Source organism: Mixophyes fleayi, chromosome 2 (genome assembly GCF_038048845.1).
Source record: "Mixophyes fleayi isolate aMixFle1 chromosome 2, aMixFle1.hap1, whole genome shotgun sequence".
NCBI classification, from domain to species: Eukaryota; Metazoa; Chordata; class Amphibia; order Anura; family Limnodynastidae; genus Mixophyes; species Mixophyes fleayi.
In genome coordinates, this window is record NC_134403.1 from 122,620,894 (window position 1) to 122,641,981 (window position 21,088).

Here is a 21,088-nt window from a genome sequence, read left to right on the forward strand (position 1 = left end):
CTGCTGGAAGAAACATTTTCAGTTTACCAACTACGCATATGTATCGGTTAATTGTGAAATGCTATTGTTACAAGCATACGATACTAAATACAACACTGAGGTCTGTAGCTTGAGCCTTCCCCGCCTCCTACAGAAGTGGATGCTGCAATGCAGACTGATCCATCATCCCTCTAACAGGTCCTGCTGGCCATAACATACTCAGAAGAGAGGGTTTTGGACAAGATAGGTGAGGTCCAGGTCGACCTCTCAATACCTCATGACCTTAAGATGATGCGGGAGAAGTGGAACACAGACTCTCTAATTTTCAGGATTCTGCCCCCTCCCCCACCCCACACACACTTCATGCTGTGACTTCCGATCTGACTGCCCAGATTCGCCTATGCAGAATCAAGATGACAGATATGGAAGGCAGGCTTTGTCGCAACAATCTTCGATTTGTTGGGCTGCTAGAAAGAGTGGAAGGCGCCAACCCTGAATTATTTTGGCAGGGAGGCGTTCTCCTTGCACTTCACTGTGGAAAGGGCTCATCGGATGCCCCAACATCCAGGTGCCCCAGCACGCACCTTTATTGCCAAGCTAACGCACTCTAAAGACCGAGATGTGATCCTTCCAATGATCAGACAGCAAGGCCCTCTATAGTTTGGAAAGCAAACGATAATGCTGTTTCCAGACTTTGTGGTGGAGTTTTAAAAAGCTCGCTCACAGTTCACCTAAATCAAGAAAATGCTGCGGGAACACCACCTCTCTTATGCTATGCTATTTCCCGCTAGGCTCAGGATGACAGCAGACGGCAAGTCCCATTTCTTCACTACTCAGCAAGAGGCAGAGGACTGACTTGAAAGACGTTTACCTGCCCGGCAAAAAGATCATTAAATTGTACCTAGTGATGTGTTTGCATGTATATGTGATAGTTCTACATTTTGCTACTGAAGTGAGAGAAAATATACTAGCGGAGTTAGGCTCTGTCTATTATTTAGATATTAGGGGGTTAGGTTTTTTCTTGCTAGGATTTAGGGATATATTGATAAGATGTTTTGTTTTTTTCAGGGGTTTAGAGGGATCTAGGTATGCCTTAAGTTAGAATGGGTATACAGGATGAGGAAAAGTTGTCATGTTAGTTTTAGGCCGCTGTGTTCTCATCTACTTAATCAGGTTGAACTGTCTTTTTCTACATACTCCAGAATAATATGTTACTGCTGTACTACACTGGTTGCTGCACAGGGCTGCTTGATGGTGAATATCCCTAGTCCCGACTTTCCAGGGGTGTGGTCCAGCGATGCGTCCCATCCAGATGATAGAGTACTATGGCCACTCTAGCAATAAGTAAACCTGCCCGGGGAGGACTCCGTCTGCTCGCCTGGAATGTTAGGGGGTTAAATGAGAAAATTAAGTGTTCATTGGTGCTACGTCAGGTTAGGAAATCCAGTCCTGATGTGGTGTGTCTCCTGGAAACCCACCTTACTGGTAACAAGGTTCTTTTGCCTTAAGAGACCTTGGGTGGGCTGGGCATATCATGCCACCCATTCTACCTACTCCAGAGGTGTTTCAGCGTTAATTAGAAAAGTTTAATTTTGTATTAGACCAGATACAAATTGACCCAGAGGGCAGATATGTTTGTCTTAGGGCCTCATTCAATTACACCCCATTGACTATTTTGGCTGTTTACATCCCCCCCTCCATAAAGTAATGTCATCATGTATAAGGGTGACGCATTTGATGCCACAGCTCCGGACACACCAGTGCTATGTCTAGGAGACTTCAATAATGTAATAGATGTATCCATAGATAGGTAGTGTGAAGACCCTTGGTCACTACCAAGTGGGCACACTGCCTTTGGTAAACTTATGTTTAGAGATTCAGAAATCTGGAGGTTAGAAATTTTTCTTGTCACTCCCACATCCACCACTCCCTGTCAAGAAGAGATATGATCTTGGCCTCACACACTCTGGTCCCCTTGATGTCTGGAGACAATGACATGGGGGTCAATCCAACTGTGCTTTTGGACTTGTTCAAGGCCTTTATGAGAGGTACCTTTATAGAAGATAGCGAATATTAAAAAACTTAACAAGCAAAAAGAGGAAGAGCTGAAGCAGAGATGCTGAGACCTAGAGGTCCAATACGTTGGGTCTCATGCTGTTGAGGATAGACTACACTGGCTTCAAGCACAATCTGATTGGACTGAATTTCTATATGACAAGCAAAGTCAAAGGCTTCTCTTCTCCAGACACAATCAGTATCTTCAAGTAGACTTGGGAGGGCTACTTGACTTGGATGAAAATATCCAATAGGTCAATCCAAGCCATCATAGACAAATATAAAGTTAAACAATATACAGGGGCCAAAATTGCAGAAGTGTTCTCCGAATACTATAGTAATCTATATTCCACGCAAGCTCAATACACGCCTAGTCAACTTACAATCTACCTTAGTGGTTAAAGACCCCAGAGGCTGTCTCAAGAAGTGGTTGACCTCGGATTCCCTCCATTGAGGAGGAAATTGCAGCAGTCATTTCTTCAATTCCCAACCATAAAGCTCCGGGCATTGATGCCATCACGATAGAAGGATTCAAACAATACAAAGAATTCCTTGTCCCTTGTCAGTTGCTGGAGTATGGTTCACTTTCCCCCTCTATGTCTGAAGCCATAGGCATCCTTATATTGGAGCCTGATAAAGATCTTTTGTTTCGGGGTTCATATCACCCTATCTCCCTGATTACCACAGATGCCAAGATTCTGGCTAAAATTCTATCCATACGGCTTAATGGGTTCATTCACAAGATTGTCCAGCTAGACAAGATGGGGTTGATGCCTGGAAAATCTACACTTACTAATGTTAGAAGACTATTTCCGCAGATTCAGAGGACCTGGTCGGCTGAGGAGAGGGCAGTGGTCTTGTCCTTGGATGCAGCGAAGGCCTTTGACTCAGTTGAGTGGGGTTATTTTTGGCATGTGTTGGAGCAGTTTGGCATAGGACCCAGGTTTATTAGTCTTGGTAGGCTACTTTATTCTGCACCAGCGGCAAGGATGAGTGTTAATGGATTCATGAAAGCCCCGTTTGGTGTGGGTCGGTGTACTCGACAGGGCTGCCCTCTATCCCCTGTTTGCTTTAACTATTGAGCCATTGGCCTGTTTGATCCGCTCCCATGAGCACATTAGAGGCATAGAGATGGGAGGAGTCACTGACAACATAGCACTTTACGCGGATGACATGTTGATCTTCCATTAGAAGCCTGATGGGTCTTTGTCTCACCTTTTAGAGGTGCTTTAGGACTTTGGTTCATATTCAGGAAACAACAATAAATAGGACAAATCTGTGGTTTTTCTGATGGGAGGCAAGGTGCTGTGTACTGTCAGTCACTTCTGTGGACCAACAGGTTTCAATATTTAGGTATCTGGATTACAGCCGATGCATCGGAATATGTTGCTCTAAATATTGACCCAATAACAGTACATCTAAAGACCAGAAGCCACAAATGAGGTAGGACTGGTAGGATCAACCTAATTAAAATGGTGATACAACTGAAGTACTTATACCCCCCTTTAACACTCTCCGGAAGGGCCGGACTGGGACTAGAAATCAGTCCTGGCATTTAAAGTACATTTAAAGTACAGAGGCCCACCTCAGTTCTTGCAGGAAAAGAAAACGCAGCGCGACGGCACCGAAAAAGGCGTGACCACATTGTGTTGTGGGTATGGCCATCATGGGGCAATGATACATACATTAAAATAAAACATTACATTTATCACGCCATCACCCGAGGCCCATTATGACACCCCTAGCCTACTGTACTTATCTATACTTCTAGTGCTGCTGACATCCATCAGGCTGGGAACTTTCTGTAGAGTGAGCAGGGAGGCTCTTAGTCTCACGAGATTACCACATCTTGTGAGACTTAGAGCTCCTCGGCTTGCTCTGCAGTCTGTGTCCTATCCAGAGACTTGGGAGCAGCTATCCGCTCCCTCCTCCCTCCCGCTCCCCATCCGCTCCCTCTGGGTTTCTGAATCTCTTAACATCCACCAGACCCAGAGCTGCTTTAACGCTTGGGGGGCCTGGGGTATTTAAGACAGGGAGCACCTATTATGTAACATGGCTATCATTTTAGACAAATACACAGGCAATACTGTGTGCAATACTGTTAGCTGCACGCAGCTCTACCTTCACAAGCAGTATAGTGTGAAGCGGGACATACCTCCCAATTGTCCTTGTAGTCGGACCAAATCTCACTAAACGACACAGTCACCAAAATTCGGGCCTTCCCCACCAGATTCAGGACAGTTGGCTGACTGTCCTGCTCTCTCCTACCTGTCTTGTTACTTTCACCACCTGTGGCTGCTGGTGTCTTTAGTTCAGTTGATGCTTGTCGGGATACTGGAATGCTAGAGGCCCTATTTGGAAAAAAATGGGTACATTTAATTTAGAAAGCTCCAACCAGCCCTGGGGGTAAATGTATTATGCTCCGATTTTTTCAACTCATCGGAAATCGGCGACAAACTTGGCTTTACAAGCCATTTCCGCTTTAAATTTTAGCTGAAAAGTCACCGATTTCGGGCGAGTTGAAAAAAATCGGAGCATAATACATTTACCCCCTGGTGTTTAATCAATACAACCCATGTGCTTTGTAAATTAGGCCTACCTCCAGCCCCAACATTAAAATACTAGTATTCACATTTAATATAAATAGCTGCTGCTGATACATAAACCTATATAAGCAATAAATTAAATAGCATTTACATTTAATAAATATACCTATTTCCCGCAACCATCACTGCCATTAAATAATTCATATTCACATTTTTTTCCCAAACAGCCCCACTTTCAATTAATAGCCCCCAAACCACCCAAGCATTAAATTAAAGGTCCAATCACCCCATCTTAAATTGCTAGGCCCTAATATTAAATTAACCCACATCACCCCACAAATAAAATAGCACAAATTAATTAATTAGCCCCCACCTAAACTCCACCATTAAATGAATAGCCTACCTCCCACTTTATATTAACATTCTCCTCCTTCCTTCATGCCTGAGTAAATGCCCCCCAATTGATATTATGCCACACAGTAGTGCCCCAAAATCATATTATACCACAGTAGTGCCCCAAAATCATATTATCCCACACAGCAGTGCCCCAAAATCATATTATGCCACACAGTAGTGGCCCAAAATCATATTATGCCACACAGTAATGGCCCAAATCATATTATCTCCCGTTTTCTGTGTGGCACCTCTTCTCCCCCCCACCCCCCACCCATTTTGTGTACTTACCTTCTTAGCTTCTTCTCTGTTACTGTCTTCTGCCCGCTCTTCGTCAGCTGCCTTCCAGGACCCGTACTGGTCACATGTGCCGCGCTGTGCGTGGCACATGTGACCAGGAATGTCAGTGCATTGACCGTGCAGTGCACCGACTGCTCGAACCAGCCCATCTGACCATCAGCCCTTCTGGCATTTGCCAGAGGTGCCAGATGGCCAGTCCGGCCCTGCTCTCCGGTGTTGGAGGTTTTTCAAAATACTAATAAACATCTAATTTCCCTGATCTGGAGTGGTAAGAGAGCTAGGGTGTGCTTTAACATTATGTAGAACCAAAAATTCAGGAGGACTGCCCTTGCCCAATCTTTCAATTTATTATCTTGGTTCCCAGCTTACACATTTGATCTCCTTGTTAGGCGATACGCAGAACACCACTCTCGGACACTTCTTGGGCGAGCAGACGGACCCCTCCCTTGGAGCTTTGCAGGTTTTGTTATCTAAGCACAGATACCGGGAAATCCAAATCAATGATTTGGGCAATATCACATGCTCTTATGGGTGGTGAAGGGTTTTACCAGGACACTCCCTTGTGGTTCAATACTATTTTCAGGAAGCTGGTGGGGTTGGAGGGTTCAATGATGTGGAAAGATGCAGGAATTCATACCAAATATAGACAGTTAATTAGCTACATATGAACAATTGAGAGCGACCTTCCCATTACCTAACAACCAATTCTTTTGGTATCTACAGCTGAGACATGCACTGAATGCCCAGTTTCCTGACGGATTGCTTCATATATCAGATGCTCTGATTAAAAATATATTACAATCTGTAGGGTCATAAAAAGGCATAGAGCACAGAAATAGTTTTGTTACCTCAGTTGTCCCCGAGAGTATTAGATCTGCTCAGTATAAAATATGAAAAACGATCTAGGGGTTCTTTCTGATGAGGATTGGAAAATGGTGGAAAGCACTAGACATGCCACATCTTGTCTTAGGTTTCAGCAGATCCATTTTTACATTGTAAACAGAGTATACTTAACACAAACCAAGAGGCACGCAATGGGACTGCGCACCTCTTCGAAATGCCCCAGGTGCGGTATCGCTGAGTGCACTTTTTGGCATCTTTTATGGTCATGTCCAGTTGTCCAGTCCATCTGGGGCCAAATATGGGACTGCATCCCCTCCACACTACCTGTGACACTTTTGTTGTGCCCTAAGATCTGTTTATTTGGCACTACATTAGAAGAAAAATTAAGTAAACCACACTTCAAATTTATATTTACCTTAACCTCCCTGGCTAAAGTTATTATAGCTAGGGTATGAATGGCGACTGAACCACCTAGTGTACCTCATTAATCTAGCTACTGCAGTATGGAGGCATGAGCGGTTCATGTATGAATGTAGAAAGGCCATACATAAATACCATAAGATATGGCACCACTGGTGTGAATCAAGTTATGTTATCTACACTCACCAGGATCATATGGTGGGTTTGGGAAGTCACCAGCTCGATGGATAACTCTCAGCCCTGTGCAACTTCAATTGATCTGACCTGGAGTGTATTGAAAATGCTATGATGATATCATCACCCTAAAAGTTCACCAAATATCACTGTATAATGTTTATAGCAACATAGGCAGAGACAGATGTTAGTTAGATTAGATGTTATATGTTATTTGTATGTTGTAACTAAAAAATCTCAATAAAAATACTTTATTTAAAAAAAAAAAAAGAAGAAGAACTTGACTGGCCCACACAGAACCCTGACCCTCAACTCCATCGAACACCTTTGGGATAAACTGGAACGGAGATTGCCAGCCAGGCCTTCTCGTCTAACATCAGTGTCTGACCTCATAAGCTTGTGTAAAGCCTTCCAAGAAGAGTGGAAGCTGTTATCTCTGCAAAAGGGGGACCAACTGCATATTAAAGTATATGTATTTGAATACAATGTCATTACAGTCCCTGTTGGTGTAATGGTCAAGCGTCCCAATACTTTTGTATATATAGTATATGTGAGGAGCCTATAAAGATGTGTCCGTTTCAGTCAGGGTCTCTGGGGAAAAAAAAGGTGAGAAAGCTGAACTTCCGGTCCGCGCATGCACAGTAGGGCGATGCGGATGGCTCGAGGCTGCCCCACTTCCTGCCCTCATTAGACCACCAGGGACAACTACATGAAGTAAGGAGACGGAGTGTAGCGCTCCTTATTAACAGGGGTCAGGAGGGATACAACGATGGGACTTGAGTTACAAAATAAAAGCATGATAAAGTAAAATGACATCACACTGGATTCCACTTACAGCTGCACTGTCTGACCTAGCTTCAGACTGCCTTTGACAAACTCAGGAGTCAGGGAGGTCACCCACTATTTTGGAAATCTCATGGACATTCTGTGATAGTCGGTAAGTATGGCCTATATGCAAATTCCCTACCTGCTATATAAGTTCCATCAGAAGAAAGCGGTGGTAATGGTTTATACGATTACCACAATTCCGAAAGGGGTAATTTCTACAAACAAAAAGCAAAATAATTAAAATCCAAACGTAAAATAAAGAGACTTACCTTGAACCAGACGCTGGAGAACACAAATGGAAGCACAATGCTGAAAGAAAGCCATTCCGCTTGAAGAAGTGTTCGGCAGTGCGGGGTGACGTAATCGCGACAGCTGTCAATACAAATTTAAAGCGGCAATGTGGGGATCCCTAAGGTTAAGTGCTTAAACACTTAAGCCCGCATTGCCGCTTTAAATTTGTATTGCCAGCCGTCGCGATGATGTCACCCCGCACTTCTTCAATCGGAATGGCTTGCTTTCAGCATTGAGCTTCCATCGGTGATCTCCAGTGTCGAGTTCAAGGTAAGTCTCTTTATTTTACATTTGGATTTTAATTATTTCACTTTTTTTTGTAGGAATTGTCCATGTCGGAATTATCACCATAGATAAATCGTACCCAACCCGAAGAAAGATGTACAGTAATCTGTATTACCATCCATTATGCTTCATATTATAGTGAACATTTGAATTGAACCGTATTGTTCTAGGTTTTTTATTTTAAAGTGTCCCATGAAAATAACTATGGATTTAGACTTAGAAAAGACTAACTTTTTTTTATTATGTTGTGAATTTTATATTGAATTCCAAATCCGGACCAGTCTCCTGACCAGCACCATAGTCCCACCTACAGCAGACACGGCTAGTCTTTGGAGTTTTTGCACCACAGCTGGACGCTCTCCCTCCAGCTTTTATCTGGTATATATATCTAATATTAGTATTTAAAAAAATAATTTTTTTAATAATCTCATTATGGCAAGAGGTAGTGTTTGTATTGTGTAAAGTCAGTACAACTTGTGTGGAATGGACACAAGACTTAAAAGGTTTTTTCACAGAAAATCCAGGTAGCTCAACACCAAAAAATGAGATTAAAATATGTTCCCTGAAATGTCCACAGACTACTGCTTTCCAAATAACAAACTAACTTTGAAGCTGTTGAGCCTCCTGCCTTTCTACCATCTATTCAATGGCTGTGTTGCATGTGCAGGTTGGATAAAATGGATTGCTCCAGACAGTCCATTCACACACGGTATGCCCAGAACATCAGTTTCACTAATCAGCAGCACATCTTATTCGCTGACAAAGGGAGCTATTTACTAATAAAGTGCAAATGTGCTTAAATGGACATTTTAAATTACCCTCTACAGAACAAATGTTGTTTTCATGCATAGCCAACTCTACCTCAAACAGAGTTAACACATGTTGAAATGCTCTGTTCAAAGATATTTTCAATAACTGATTAGAGAGGAAACAAAAACTAAAACAGTTTTTAAAGGAATAGCACTGTATGCATGATGATCTTAAATGAAGTGTGCCTACTTCACTAGGATTCCCTGCTATTTATGTTTTCAACTTGAATTACTGTTCTTAAAATAATTCTCACATACTGCTGATATTCTTTTAACTGTCACAACACCACGCCATTGAGTTAATAGGCAAAAAAATAAACATGTGAAAGACAAAGAAATTTGGTCAAAATAAAATTCTGAAAATGTTTTCTAAGCGCCAGTAGGTGGCAGCAATTAAACAAAAACAAATCATAATATCAAAGGGGAAACAACTGAGATTAACAATAATAATAATAATAATAATAATAATAATCTGCCAAAGAGAGAAATAAATATTTATACGTTTAGTCTATTATACTTTATAGATACATACACTTCATAAATGGAACATGTATACAGAGGTATATGTATGTGTAAATGAATGTCACATTTAGTCTTATGGGCTTCAGCTTCTTTATTTAACACAAAGATAATTTAAAGAATGGGAAACTGCTTGCTATAGAGTGTCTTCAGTGCTATATTTAGAATCTGTCAATTGTCTGGACACCTTGATTCCTTATGCCTTATAAAAGCAGCTCTCAAAAAATGCTCCATATCACAAGCAATGGGGGCCTCATTTAAAGCATCAATTTTTTGTGGCACCCATATACCTGTACCCATACTGTGCATGCGCACTAAAGGGTAACTGAAGCTAGATTAGTCTTTGCCCCTTTGCCTGAATGGGCACATAGAGTTTGGCAAATATTAGTGTACTACAGCAAGGGCATATTTGTGTAAGTTTAGCATGCAGGCTGAGGTGTGACATAATTAGACTTTGATGCATTCCATCTTTGGATCCGCATCTTTTGCAGGTACTGGATTCATGGTGCAAAAATATGTGCCAATGACACCAGCAGCACTATCTAGCCATTTCTGATTGGTTGCTTGCACACTGACCTCTCCAAATGATAGCACTTTATTAATATATTAATGTTGTGGCTATAATAAATCAAGTTATGGCTGTCTAATCACATTACTTATCTCCTTGTCATTTCCATTTGGGCTAAAAAAGATCATTTTTAAAGGTAAAAACATTGGATAAGAGGGTGTTTGTATTTAATTATGCTTTATATGGAAAATGCGATTTTCGCATTCAATAACAGTCAGACACTAGTCTATCATGGCTACAGCGACACTACATACTCTGCGTAGACTTCGTTGCCAATCGTGGCACACTAAAATAACGCCAACTCCACAAAAAATTACTCGTAAAGCAGAACGTCACTGGTTTAAATCTTGTACCTCTAATGATTTAATCACATAAACTGGTATCTACCACGCCTATAGAAATTCTCTGGACACTGCAAAACAAACAAACATACTTCCAATCTCTCATCTATGCTCAGGTTTCTACTCCCAAACGCCTTTTTAAACACATTTAAATCTCTTCTCAATCCTCCCGCCCCAAATCCTCCGACTACCATCAGTGCCCAGCATCTCTCTTCCTATTTCAAGGACAAAATAGAGAAGATCAGACTTGAAATGGCATCATCTCCCTCGTCAAGCAATCCGCTCAATTCCTTTGTAGCACTCTCTGACACTCTCTCTTCATTTGATCCCACAAATGGAGAGGAAGCTTCTACTCTCTTCTCATCTTCCTACTCTACCTCCTGTCCTCTTGATCCCATTCCCTCACAAATTAGTAGGTCCCCGACTCCTGTGCTCATTCCCCCTCTAACTAAAATCTGTAATCTCTCTATTTCTACTGGTATTTTTCCATCACTATTCAAGCATGCAGTGATTACTCCCATTTAAAAAAAACAGAATTCTGACCCTAACTCTCTCGTAAAATTACCACCCCATCTCTCAGCTTCCATGCCCCTCCAAGCTTCTTGAGAGAATTGCCTACACTCGCCTCACACACTTTCTTACAGCAAACAACCTATTGGATCCTCTTCAGTCAGGCTTTCGCTCTCAACACTCCACAAATACTGCGCTGACCAAGGTTGTCAATGATTTGAACACAGAAAAAACTGAAAGCCATTAATCTCTTCTAATTCTCCTGGATCTCTCTGCTGCATTTGACACTGTTGACCATTCTCTCCTCATACAAACACTACAATCCCTAGGTCTTGAAGGCACTGTCCTATCCTGGTTCTCATCCTACCTATCTAATCGCTCTTTCAGTGTTAATTTCTCTGAATCCACCTCTGCTCCGGTTCCTTTATCAGTTGGGAGTACCATGAGACTCAGTCCTAGGTCCTCTGCTATTCTCTATCTACACCATTTCTCTTGAAAAACTAATAAGCTCCTTTGGATTTCAGTATCATCTCTATGCGCATGATACACAAATCTATCTATCCTCTCCTGATCTTTCACCATCTGTGTTGTCTCGCGTTACTGACTGTCTTTCTGCCATTTGATCTTGGATGTCTTCTCGCCAACTCAAACTCAACCTTTCAAAAACTGAATTAATAATATTCCCACCCAAAAACAGAAACTTCCTGCCTGACATTTTTATTTCTGTTGATAAATCCCACCCTGAAAGCTTGCTGCCTAGGTGTAATCCTTGACTCACAACGATCATTTATTTCCCACATCGACTCTATATTTAAATCATACCTACATCTAAAAGAACATTTCCAGAATACGCACATATCTCACACAAGAAATTGCAAAAACCTTAATTCATGCACTCATCATCTTCCGCATCGACTATTGCAATTCCCTCCTTGCTGGTCTTCCCAAAGTCATACTTGAACCCCTACAATCTATTTTGCACGCAGCGGCTAGATTGATTTTCCTTGCAAACCGTTCTTCCTCTGCTGAGCCACTCTGTCAGTCTCTACATTGGTTGCCTGTATTTCAATGAATCCAATATAAAATTCTTCTACTAACATACAAGGCCGTCAACAAAATTGCAACGACATACATCTCCTCACTTGTCTCAAAATATCTCCCAACTCGACACCTCTGTTCTGCACAAGATCTGCATCTCTCTTCCACTCTCATCACATCCTCCCATTCCCGGTTACAGGACTTTTTATCGGGCTGCACACACTTTGTGGAATTCCCTCCCTCGCACAGTTAGACTTTCCTCTAGTTTTCAAACCTTCGTTCTCTGAAAACCCGCCTCTTCAGGCAAGCTTATGATATTTCTCAACCACCATCTTAATCTCCCTAGGTTACCTTATTACCACCCTCTACACAGCTAACAGAACACAACAACCATCTGACCAACATTGCTGCTTGACTGATCACACAGCCCACTCAATACTTTTACCTTTGCATTCTATCTCGTACAGTGTACAATATGATGTAGCACGTGTCCTTGTGTTTCAAACTCCCATTGTCCCATAGATTGTAAGCAGGTTCTCTTACCTCTCTGTCTGTATGTATTACCCAGTATTGTTTAATTAATGTTTGTTCCCAATTGTAAAGTGCTACGGAATTTGCTGGCGCTATATAAATAAATATTGATGATGATGATAGTGTACAAATAGGGTAATGCAACATGTGGATTTACTAGATAACACTGGCAAGCCATATCCCTACACTATGGTTAGGCATAAGTATAAAAATTTGTTCGTCTGACATACAAATAACGCAGAAATGCAGCTGTTTTGGAGTTGGATGAATTTTGAGATATGTCAAACTTCATATACCCACATAATGAACACTTTTGCTTTGCAACAGAACCTTTATACATACGTTTGGGGAGGAGGGGAATACGTCAAACTCAAATGAGCGCTGGACTAAAAACATTCAAAAAGTTGAGACTGCAATAATTAGAGCTACACATAACTGCCCCTGCTTCTGTATATGAATTCACCCACCACGCAGAGCATTTAAGCAAAACAAGTCTGCCAAGTTGCCAGTCACATTTTATCTGTTGTTTTAGAGAGGCCTATTTCACCAATATGGCTACCTGCTGCATTGTGAAGGAGAGCTTGGTAGACATAAGTTTCTATTAATTCAACTTAGTAATAAACAGTCTTTGAGATACATTAAAGTAAAATAGTGGCATTAACGGTTTAAAATGGTGGAGGATATTGTATGCAAATTCAGTATTTTTTTCTGACAATAGTTAAAAAACAGATCTATAATGAACATACTCAGTATTTTTCAGATAAAGGTTCCCTTTAGCCATAGCAGCTCCAGTTTATTGTCCACTATCTGCCCCAATGTCTAGCTAAATTGGTTAAATAAAACTGCACTTAATTTATAATAAGACCATGGTCCACTGTCTGAAACAGCCAGATTCACTTAAATGACCACTAAACCTCACATTTCAGATATTAACCATGAAGATAAAATATATTATTTATTGACAGGTGACGTTCCTATCACACCTTTAAGAAATTGTCATATTGGAACTTCAAGGTCAAAAAGCTGAGCATGTTGCCCTCTGAAATACTGTGACATCACTGTTCCTGCCACTGTATACAAAATAACCAATCCAGACAATGCACTTCTACAAAGCAAGTCTGCTTAGTTGTAGGTCACACTGTGTCTGCTGCGTGAGAGATGCACCCCCTCCTAATCTGGCAACTTGCTGGAAGGAGCAATGCTTTAAATCTGTATTTGTTTTACTAGTTTTGACTGAGAAGGGGCAACAAAGTGTTGTTGAAAGGATAATTCCACCCACAATTGAATTATCAGATAAAATCTGGTCCCAAGAGATAGCTGGTAAAGTTCCAGGTTTATTTTAAGGACATTTTTATCACACATTCATTCATTCAAAACTTTCAAAATCATGACTACACAGCTTAAGCATTGTATATACTTCTGGTGCAACAATCTGTATTCTGTCAAACTTGGTACCACAATTTAATCAGTTTGTAACGCATGTGGTGTGATCTGTCACAAATTCATAGGAAAATAAAAAAAAAAAAATAATTTTAAATGGAAACAAATATTAAATGCTTTTTTGAATGTGCAATGAATAAAAAGGGGCACAGATTGCAAGGGAAGACAGTGTAATTTTGCCACTGTATAAATCTTTGGTAAGACCTCATCTTGAATATGCAGTGCAGTTCTGGGCACCACTTTATAAAAAAAAGATAATTTGGAACTAGAAAAGGTTCAGAGAAGGGTGACAAAATTGATAAAGGGTATGGAGTCATTAAGTTATGAGGAAAGGTTAGCTAGTTTAGGCATGTTTATTTTAGAAAAGAGGCGTCTAAGAGAAGATATGATTACTATATACAAATACATTAAGGGTCAATACAGAGAACTTTCATAGGAACTTTTTACCCCAAGGACTATACACAGGACACTTGGTCACCCCCTAAGGTTAGAGGAGAGGGAATTTCACAACCAGCAAAGGAAGGGGTTCTTTATAGTAAGGGCAGTCAAGATATGGAATTCATTGCCAGGGAAGGTTGTGATGGCAGATTCAGTAGATATGTTTAAGAAAGGGTTAGACAAATTTTTAACAGAAAAGTGTATCCAGGGATACGACCGTTAATTAAAATGAAGGATAGTAGTGGATATAGGGTAAAAATAGGACTGCAATATTGGGTCTGGGGGGATTTTCACAATTGAAACAGATTGGCGGTTGCTTACTCTGGATCACTTTCAAATATAAGTGCAGGATCGCAGGAGATCCAAAATAGGTTGAACTTGATGGACTGGTGTCTTTTTTCAACCTCATCAACTATGTTATGTTACCCATTCCCACATTGATATGTATGAGATGGGACATTAATTATGGTTTCTTTCCAGATTTACAATGAAAATTGAAAACCACAAACTCACCATGTCCCAATAACATGTCAGATCTTGAATTTGCACCAACAGGTTGTCCTCTTTTTCCTCGGACTGATCTATAGCTGGTTTTGAAATCTCATCAAGTAACAAAAAGTTCTAAAAAGGAAATAAATCAGACAGGTAAGGTTTTTTTTACAACAGTATATGTCTGTATTCTTAAAAGAGGAGTCATGCCAAAGTCTAAGAGTTTACCAAGATCTGTCTTTGTTGAATCTTCTCTATTCGCAACTGGTGCAAAGATATTTGCCACCATATAGGGAAAAATGGCTTCAATGCCCTCAGATTTCTATTCAGTGAAATTGTGTGCTCCTTTGACTATGATAGGTGTACTACAAACATGTGTAACAGTTGCCTGGTATTGCACCAGCAGTTACTTTTTGTACTGAAAATCAATGAAAACATTGATAAAACATTGATTAAAAAAACACAAGCAAATGTTGTGCTCTATACATTATATATATATATATATATATATATATATATATATATATATATATATATATATATATATATATATATATATATATACATATATACACACACATACATACATACATACATACATACATACATACACACAATACATATAGGCATAATTCTAAAAATAGGGTTGCAAGGTTAGATATATGTTGCTTTACTGCACTGAAATTCGTTCAGTGGCAAATAATTTTACCATCAGTGTGCAGTATGTTTATCATGTGCCTACTGATCTGACAAATGCATGGCTGATTAGAAACTAGCACAAATATGGATTCTGCAACACAACTGTTCCAAGAAGGAATAAATCCACGCTGTTTGCTATGCTGCCATGGCAATAAAAAGGGGACAAAGTATTAAAATTCCACCAACCTGCATTTATGGCACTAAACTAACAAACAACAATCCAAGAATCAAAGATAAACGTGTATTTATGACTTTACACAGGCTTTCTGGAAGAATCATACTGCTAATTTATTAGTAATTCCTTTCCAGCTCATCCAGCTATACAGAAAGTGGCATACATTAATGAAGATCCACAGTTTTGAGGGCATGATAAGATGAATAAGTACAAAAGAATATCAATACAAAAATATTTAAAAAAAGTTCTAATTTTCAAAAGCCATTTTCAGCCATAACAAAAGAGAGAAAAACATATTTACTCTGCAAAATTCCTAATCTACTGAGCCATAATGCTACAGCAAAACAAGATGTTTGGCAAGTACTCTGGGATTGGTGTTTTCATAGCACTATTGTGTTGCGTCTACAGCGAAAATAAGATAATTGCATTCTAGGTGGTATCAGGACCGGCACAGGCTTCATGGTTGCTCTAGATGCCCCACCCACTTACACCTCTACCTCCCCTCCCTGTTCTTCTTACTTTAGCAGACTGGAGGTGGAGGGCGGCACCTCATACTGGGAATGTGAAGATGGGCTGTGACATCATAGCCAAGCTCCACATTTTCAGACCATCACCGACAAGAAAGAGCGGCAGCCGACAGCTTCACAGCTAAGAAGATGCCAACTGCTGTCCCGTGTCCTTGTAAAAATATGTGCCTAACCAGGCATACGATTGCAGACAGTGTCACATAATGAAACACCTCTGAATGTCACAAAAATGCTAAACACATACACTACAAAGGTTCTATAAGGTTGGTGTCACATTACTGTGTGACTCCTTTTTTAGCCTTGTTGTTCATAAGCTCATTTACAGGTAAATAGTAGGAACAGCTGGATTCATGTGAGTACAGACCCAAAATCAGAATGTCTGATAATGATCCAATCATAACTATTCTGATTTTTAGCAGGTATACGTGTAAAAAAAAAAAAAACAAGAGCAAAAACAAGTCGGCGCTCAGTCTGAACAGCTGGCTGTGACTAGAGTCACCTTAGTCACTTAGCAATGAATACTCCTTTTCTGTCACCACAAAGGATTTATTATGGTGTCCATACGTTCACCAAAACCACTTTCTAATGTTTCACACTTAAATCACATACACATGTATCATGAGCCTCTCTGGGCTTCGTACATTCACAAAGAATCACGGCGAATACACTAGATTAAATTTATTTAATCTGAAAATTGTTTCCAAGGCATATTAACAAAAAATAATTACAAGAAATACAATATGTTACACAAATGAGTTTCAGAAAATAAAATAGGAAATAAAATCTGAAATAAAACTTACTAGATGAAACATGGGGGTAAATGTATCAAGTTGAGACTTTTCTGGTAGGTTTAAAAAACCAATCAGATTCTAGCTATCAATTATTTAGTACATTCTACAAACTGATAGTTAGAATCTAATTGGTTGTTATATGCAACATCTCCACTTTTCAAACCCGCCGGAAAACTCTCAGCTTGAAACATTTATCCCCTGGTGTGTGAGGGAACACAACTGAGGGATATGGGACATTTCAGTCTTCATAAACCCCTTATGAAAATGCACAATCTAATGTCTAAAGCAGAAGATTTTAAAACCTTTTCCACATAGCCCTCAACCCCCACCTTTGGAGATTAGCTGTCAATAAAGACAGATTGACCTCCCAAATGTCACAAGGCTTTCGAAGTGAGCTAGGGATGTCCTGAGATTGAAATGTTCACAGGGCCTTGAGTTCTCACCTCTGCTCCTTCTGCTTTGCTACATGGTTTACAACTTTGGGCTTCAAACTCCTCCAGACCCTTATCTATCCCGGGCCTTGCTAGTTACAAAAGATTAATGACACCTGCATAAGTTCAAACTCAAGTCATCTAGCAAAGCACATGTTGAGATTACATGCAATATACATTGTCATACATAAATTCTACAGAAAATAAAAATCAGTCATTAGATATATCACATAAATCGTCACACCTCCCCCTAAACCTATGGCACGGAGAAATGTGACCTGTCACTGTCTCTCCTGTCCATTCACTACTTCTGCCCCTTAGCGCGAGAGGCCATCTGTGTTTCCATGTTCTGCGCCCTTCCGGTGCTGAATGGTGAAGTTATATTGCTGCAAAATTAAGATCCATCTTAACAGCTTTCCATTATCCCCAGAAACTCTATTCAGCCAGCTTAGAGGATTATGGTCTGTGATAATGGTGAAATAAAGTCCATAGAGGTAGGGCTGTAGCTTTTGAAGTGCCAATATGATGGCCAGGGCTGGACTGGCCATCTGGCACTTCTGGCAAATGCCAGAAGAGCCGATGGCTAGATGTGCCGGTCTGACACTTGTTGGATTCCTGGTGGCTGGCTCCTCCCCAGGAACCAGCCACCTATGTTGCGCGACGGAGGACTGCTGCACTGCTCCTCTGCTCCCTTCCCCTTATTCTCTGCACTGTGGACACAGTTTTGTTTTTGTTTTCTGAATGGGGAGGGGATCGTGGGGGGTATCCAATATTTATCTACCTAATTATCTACCTATACTCTAATACTATTTGATATTTATCACTGAGACCGGTTTTTTGGTAGTCATTACCTATCAATGTGCACACCAATATATTGTTATATGTGGACATACTGTTGTTATATCTAAATAAACATTTACAGTTATTAAGTATTTGTGTGTACACAATTGATCTAGTGCTGTTAAGACTTTTTTTCTTAGATGACTGGGAAGAATAGAAGGAAGAATATAATTTTTCATGCCTTTTTATAGTAAGGCAGATATAACACAGAAACACTCAGGGCTGTCCAGACATCTAGAGACTATAAGGTTTATATATTTCTATTTCTGTCTTGTGTCACGAGCAGCACAAACAGCTCCCTGCCCCCCCCCCCCCCGTGATTTTTGCAGGGGGGGGGTGCAGGGTTGTCATGAGTGTGGGAGAGAGCCTGGGGGGAAGGTGGTGCAGGAAAAGGGGTGAGAGCCAAGGGGGAAGGGGGTGCTGGAAGAGGGGTGAGAGCCAAGCGGGAAGGGGGTGCTGGAAGAGGGGTGAGAGTCAGGAGGAGTGAGAGAACCAGGGGGTAAGGGGGTGCTGGAAGAGGGGTGAGAGAGCCAGGGGGAAAGGGGTGCTGGAAGAGAGGTGAGAGAGCCAGGGGGAAAGGGGTGCTGGAAGAGAGGTGAGAGCCAGGGGGGAAGGGGGTGCTGGAAGAGGGGTGAGAGAGCCAGGGGAAGGGGGTGCAGGGGGTTAAGTGAGAGGGACAAAGGAGAAAATGGTGCAGGGGCATAGGTAAAGAAAGTGTAAAGGGAGAGACATCTTAAGAATGGGAATGTCAGGGAAGCAGCCATCATAAAACACAAGTAGTAATGAAGAATGGGAATGCACAGAGGGGACATGTGTTAAAATAAAATAAAAAATCAAGCCTTCATACTCCATTCACTTTTATTTTCCATACCCCCACTTCTAAATTTCCACTTTGACCACTGCCCTCGGTCCCTGCTCCCGACTGGCTGTGTGAGCTGACAGCTGCTGATCCCTCATCGCCCAGCGCGCCCAGTAGGAGAACAGAACAGAGGATGCCATAATCAGGTAAGTTCATATATTTTCTCGTGTGCAATGTGTTTTTAACCATCCTTTGTTGAACTGGGGGCACTACTGTGTATCCAATGACATTTAAAACACTATGCATTACTCATTATTGCGCTGTAATGTTTCTTGCATATTTATCTGTACAGAGACTTTTAATTAAGAGGAAAAAATGCTGCTTGTCATAAATTTTATCTGTGATTGTGTCAATATATCTATTTTTGTTTGCATTGTAAATGTAGTATTAAGCTGCTCCTGGGACTCACACTCTCAGTATCTAATATGCTGTACCAATTTTTATTTGTGAATGCGTTTTTTTGTCTGGGCACTACTGTATGGCATAATGTTATTTGGGGGCACTGCTGTATGGCATAATGTTATTTGGGGCCACTACTGTATGGTATATGATTTGTGAGCACTACTGCATGGCCAAATATGAATTGAGGGTAATATTATGTGGCATAATATGAACTTGGGGACACTACGGTGTGGCATAATATGACCTGGGGACACTACGGTGTGGCATAATATGACCTGGGGACACTACCGTGTGGCATAATATGAACTTCTGCCAAAGGCAAGTCTCTCATTGTTGAATATGACGGGGGCCCAAAGAAGTTGTTGTACTGTGGCCCAAAATTCCTCTTGTCGGCCCTGCCTGTGAGTCAAGGGGGTAGATGTCTCCAGGTAAATAATCTAAATGTTTCCTATCTAATCAAACTGATGGATCATATCCAATTATCTCTCACCCACCTCCTCTATCCCTCTTAATTAATATACTGTGTTATTTAAAATGAATAGAAAAGACGCATATCCAGTTACTGTAGTATAAAAAATGTTTTTTTTCTGACATTTTGCTGTAGATGGAAATACTTGTAATCCGGCCGTGTGGGTTCAAATGATCATTCAATAGTTATGTTTTTTCTGATATATATTTGTTAGAGTTTTATTTCATGTGGAATGATTCATGAAAATTCTGCCATTACTATTTAATTGAGGGAAAAGGGTACCGGTTACCTATATGTGTGTAAGTATTCTGTTGTCGCTATTTTGTGGGAGATTTGAAGAAAGCAAAACATTGGTTTCCTACAGTGGCGTCTGTATAATTGGTGGCATTGCTGTAGTATAGGGTGGGGTGGTGGTGGCAATGTTGTAGTGTGTTTGGGGCTTAGTATTGCTAATAAGTATGAGAGGGTATTGCTGTAATGTCGGGGGTGATGCTGGTTGCTGTAATGTGGGGGTGATGCTGGTTGCTGTAATGTGGGGGGTGATGCTGGTTGCTGTAATGTGGGGGGTGATGCTGGTTGCTGTAATGTGGGGGATGATGCTAGTTGCTGTAATGTGGGGGGTGATGCTGGTTGCTGTAATGTGGGGGGTGATGCTGGTTGCTGTAATGTGGGGGATGATGCTAGTTGCTGTAATGTGGGGGATGATGCTGGATGCTGTAATGTGGGTGGTGAACTTCTCTCCACACTTTCAGGGGTTAATGTACAGCTCCTCTGTGCTGCTCTCCGGGTCACTACTGCTAAAACATTGGACACATTTTCAGACTTTGGGTCACCTCAGAAGTGGGCACATGTAAATCAATCTGACTTCCTAAAACATTAGCAGACATGGTATCACATTTAGGCACAATATCACACATGTTGCCCTGATCAAATTCACAACCTAGGGAATTTCAAGTGTTAGTCTCTCCAATAAGAGCATTATCATCAAACACATTGACACATAATCCCTCCCTCTGCATCACAGGTACCTGCAAATCTGCATGAGTATTCTCAGCAGCACATGAAATTTCATTACATATTTTTGCACTTATTTTATGC

General features: G+C 40.9%; 1 protein-coding gene across 2 annotated transcripts in view; it reads right to left on the reverse strand.

Moving 5' to 3' along the window:
• ABCC4 (ATP binding cassette subfamily C member 4 (PEL blood group)) overlaps nt 1-21,088 on the reverse strand; it is a 256,495-nt gene that overhangs the window by 167,264 nt on the left and 68,143 nt on the right. For both annotated transcript variants that reach the window (XM_075199901.1, XM_075199902.1), the window contains exon 9: nt 14,822-14,929. In XM_075199901.1, coding sequence (XP_075056002.1) covers nt 14,822-14,929 — 108 coding nt within the window. The remainder of the gene's footprint in view (nt 1-14,821; nt 14,930-21,088) is intronic.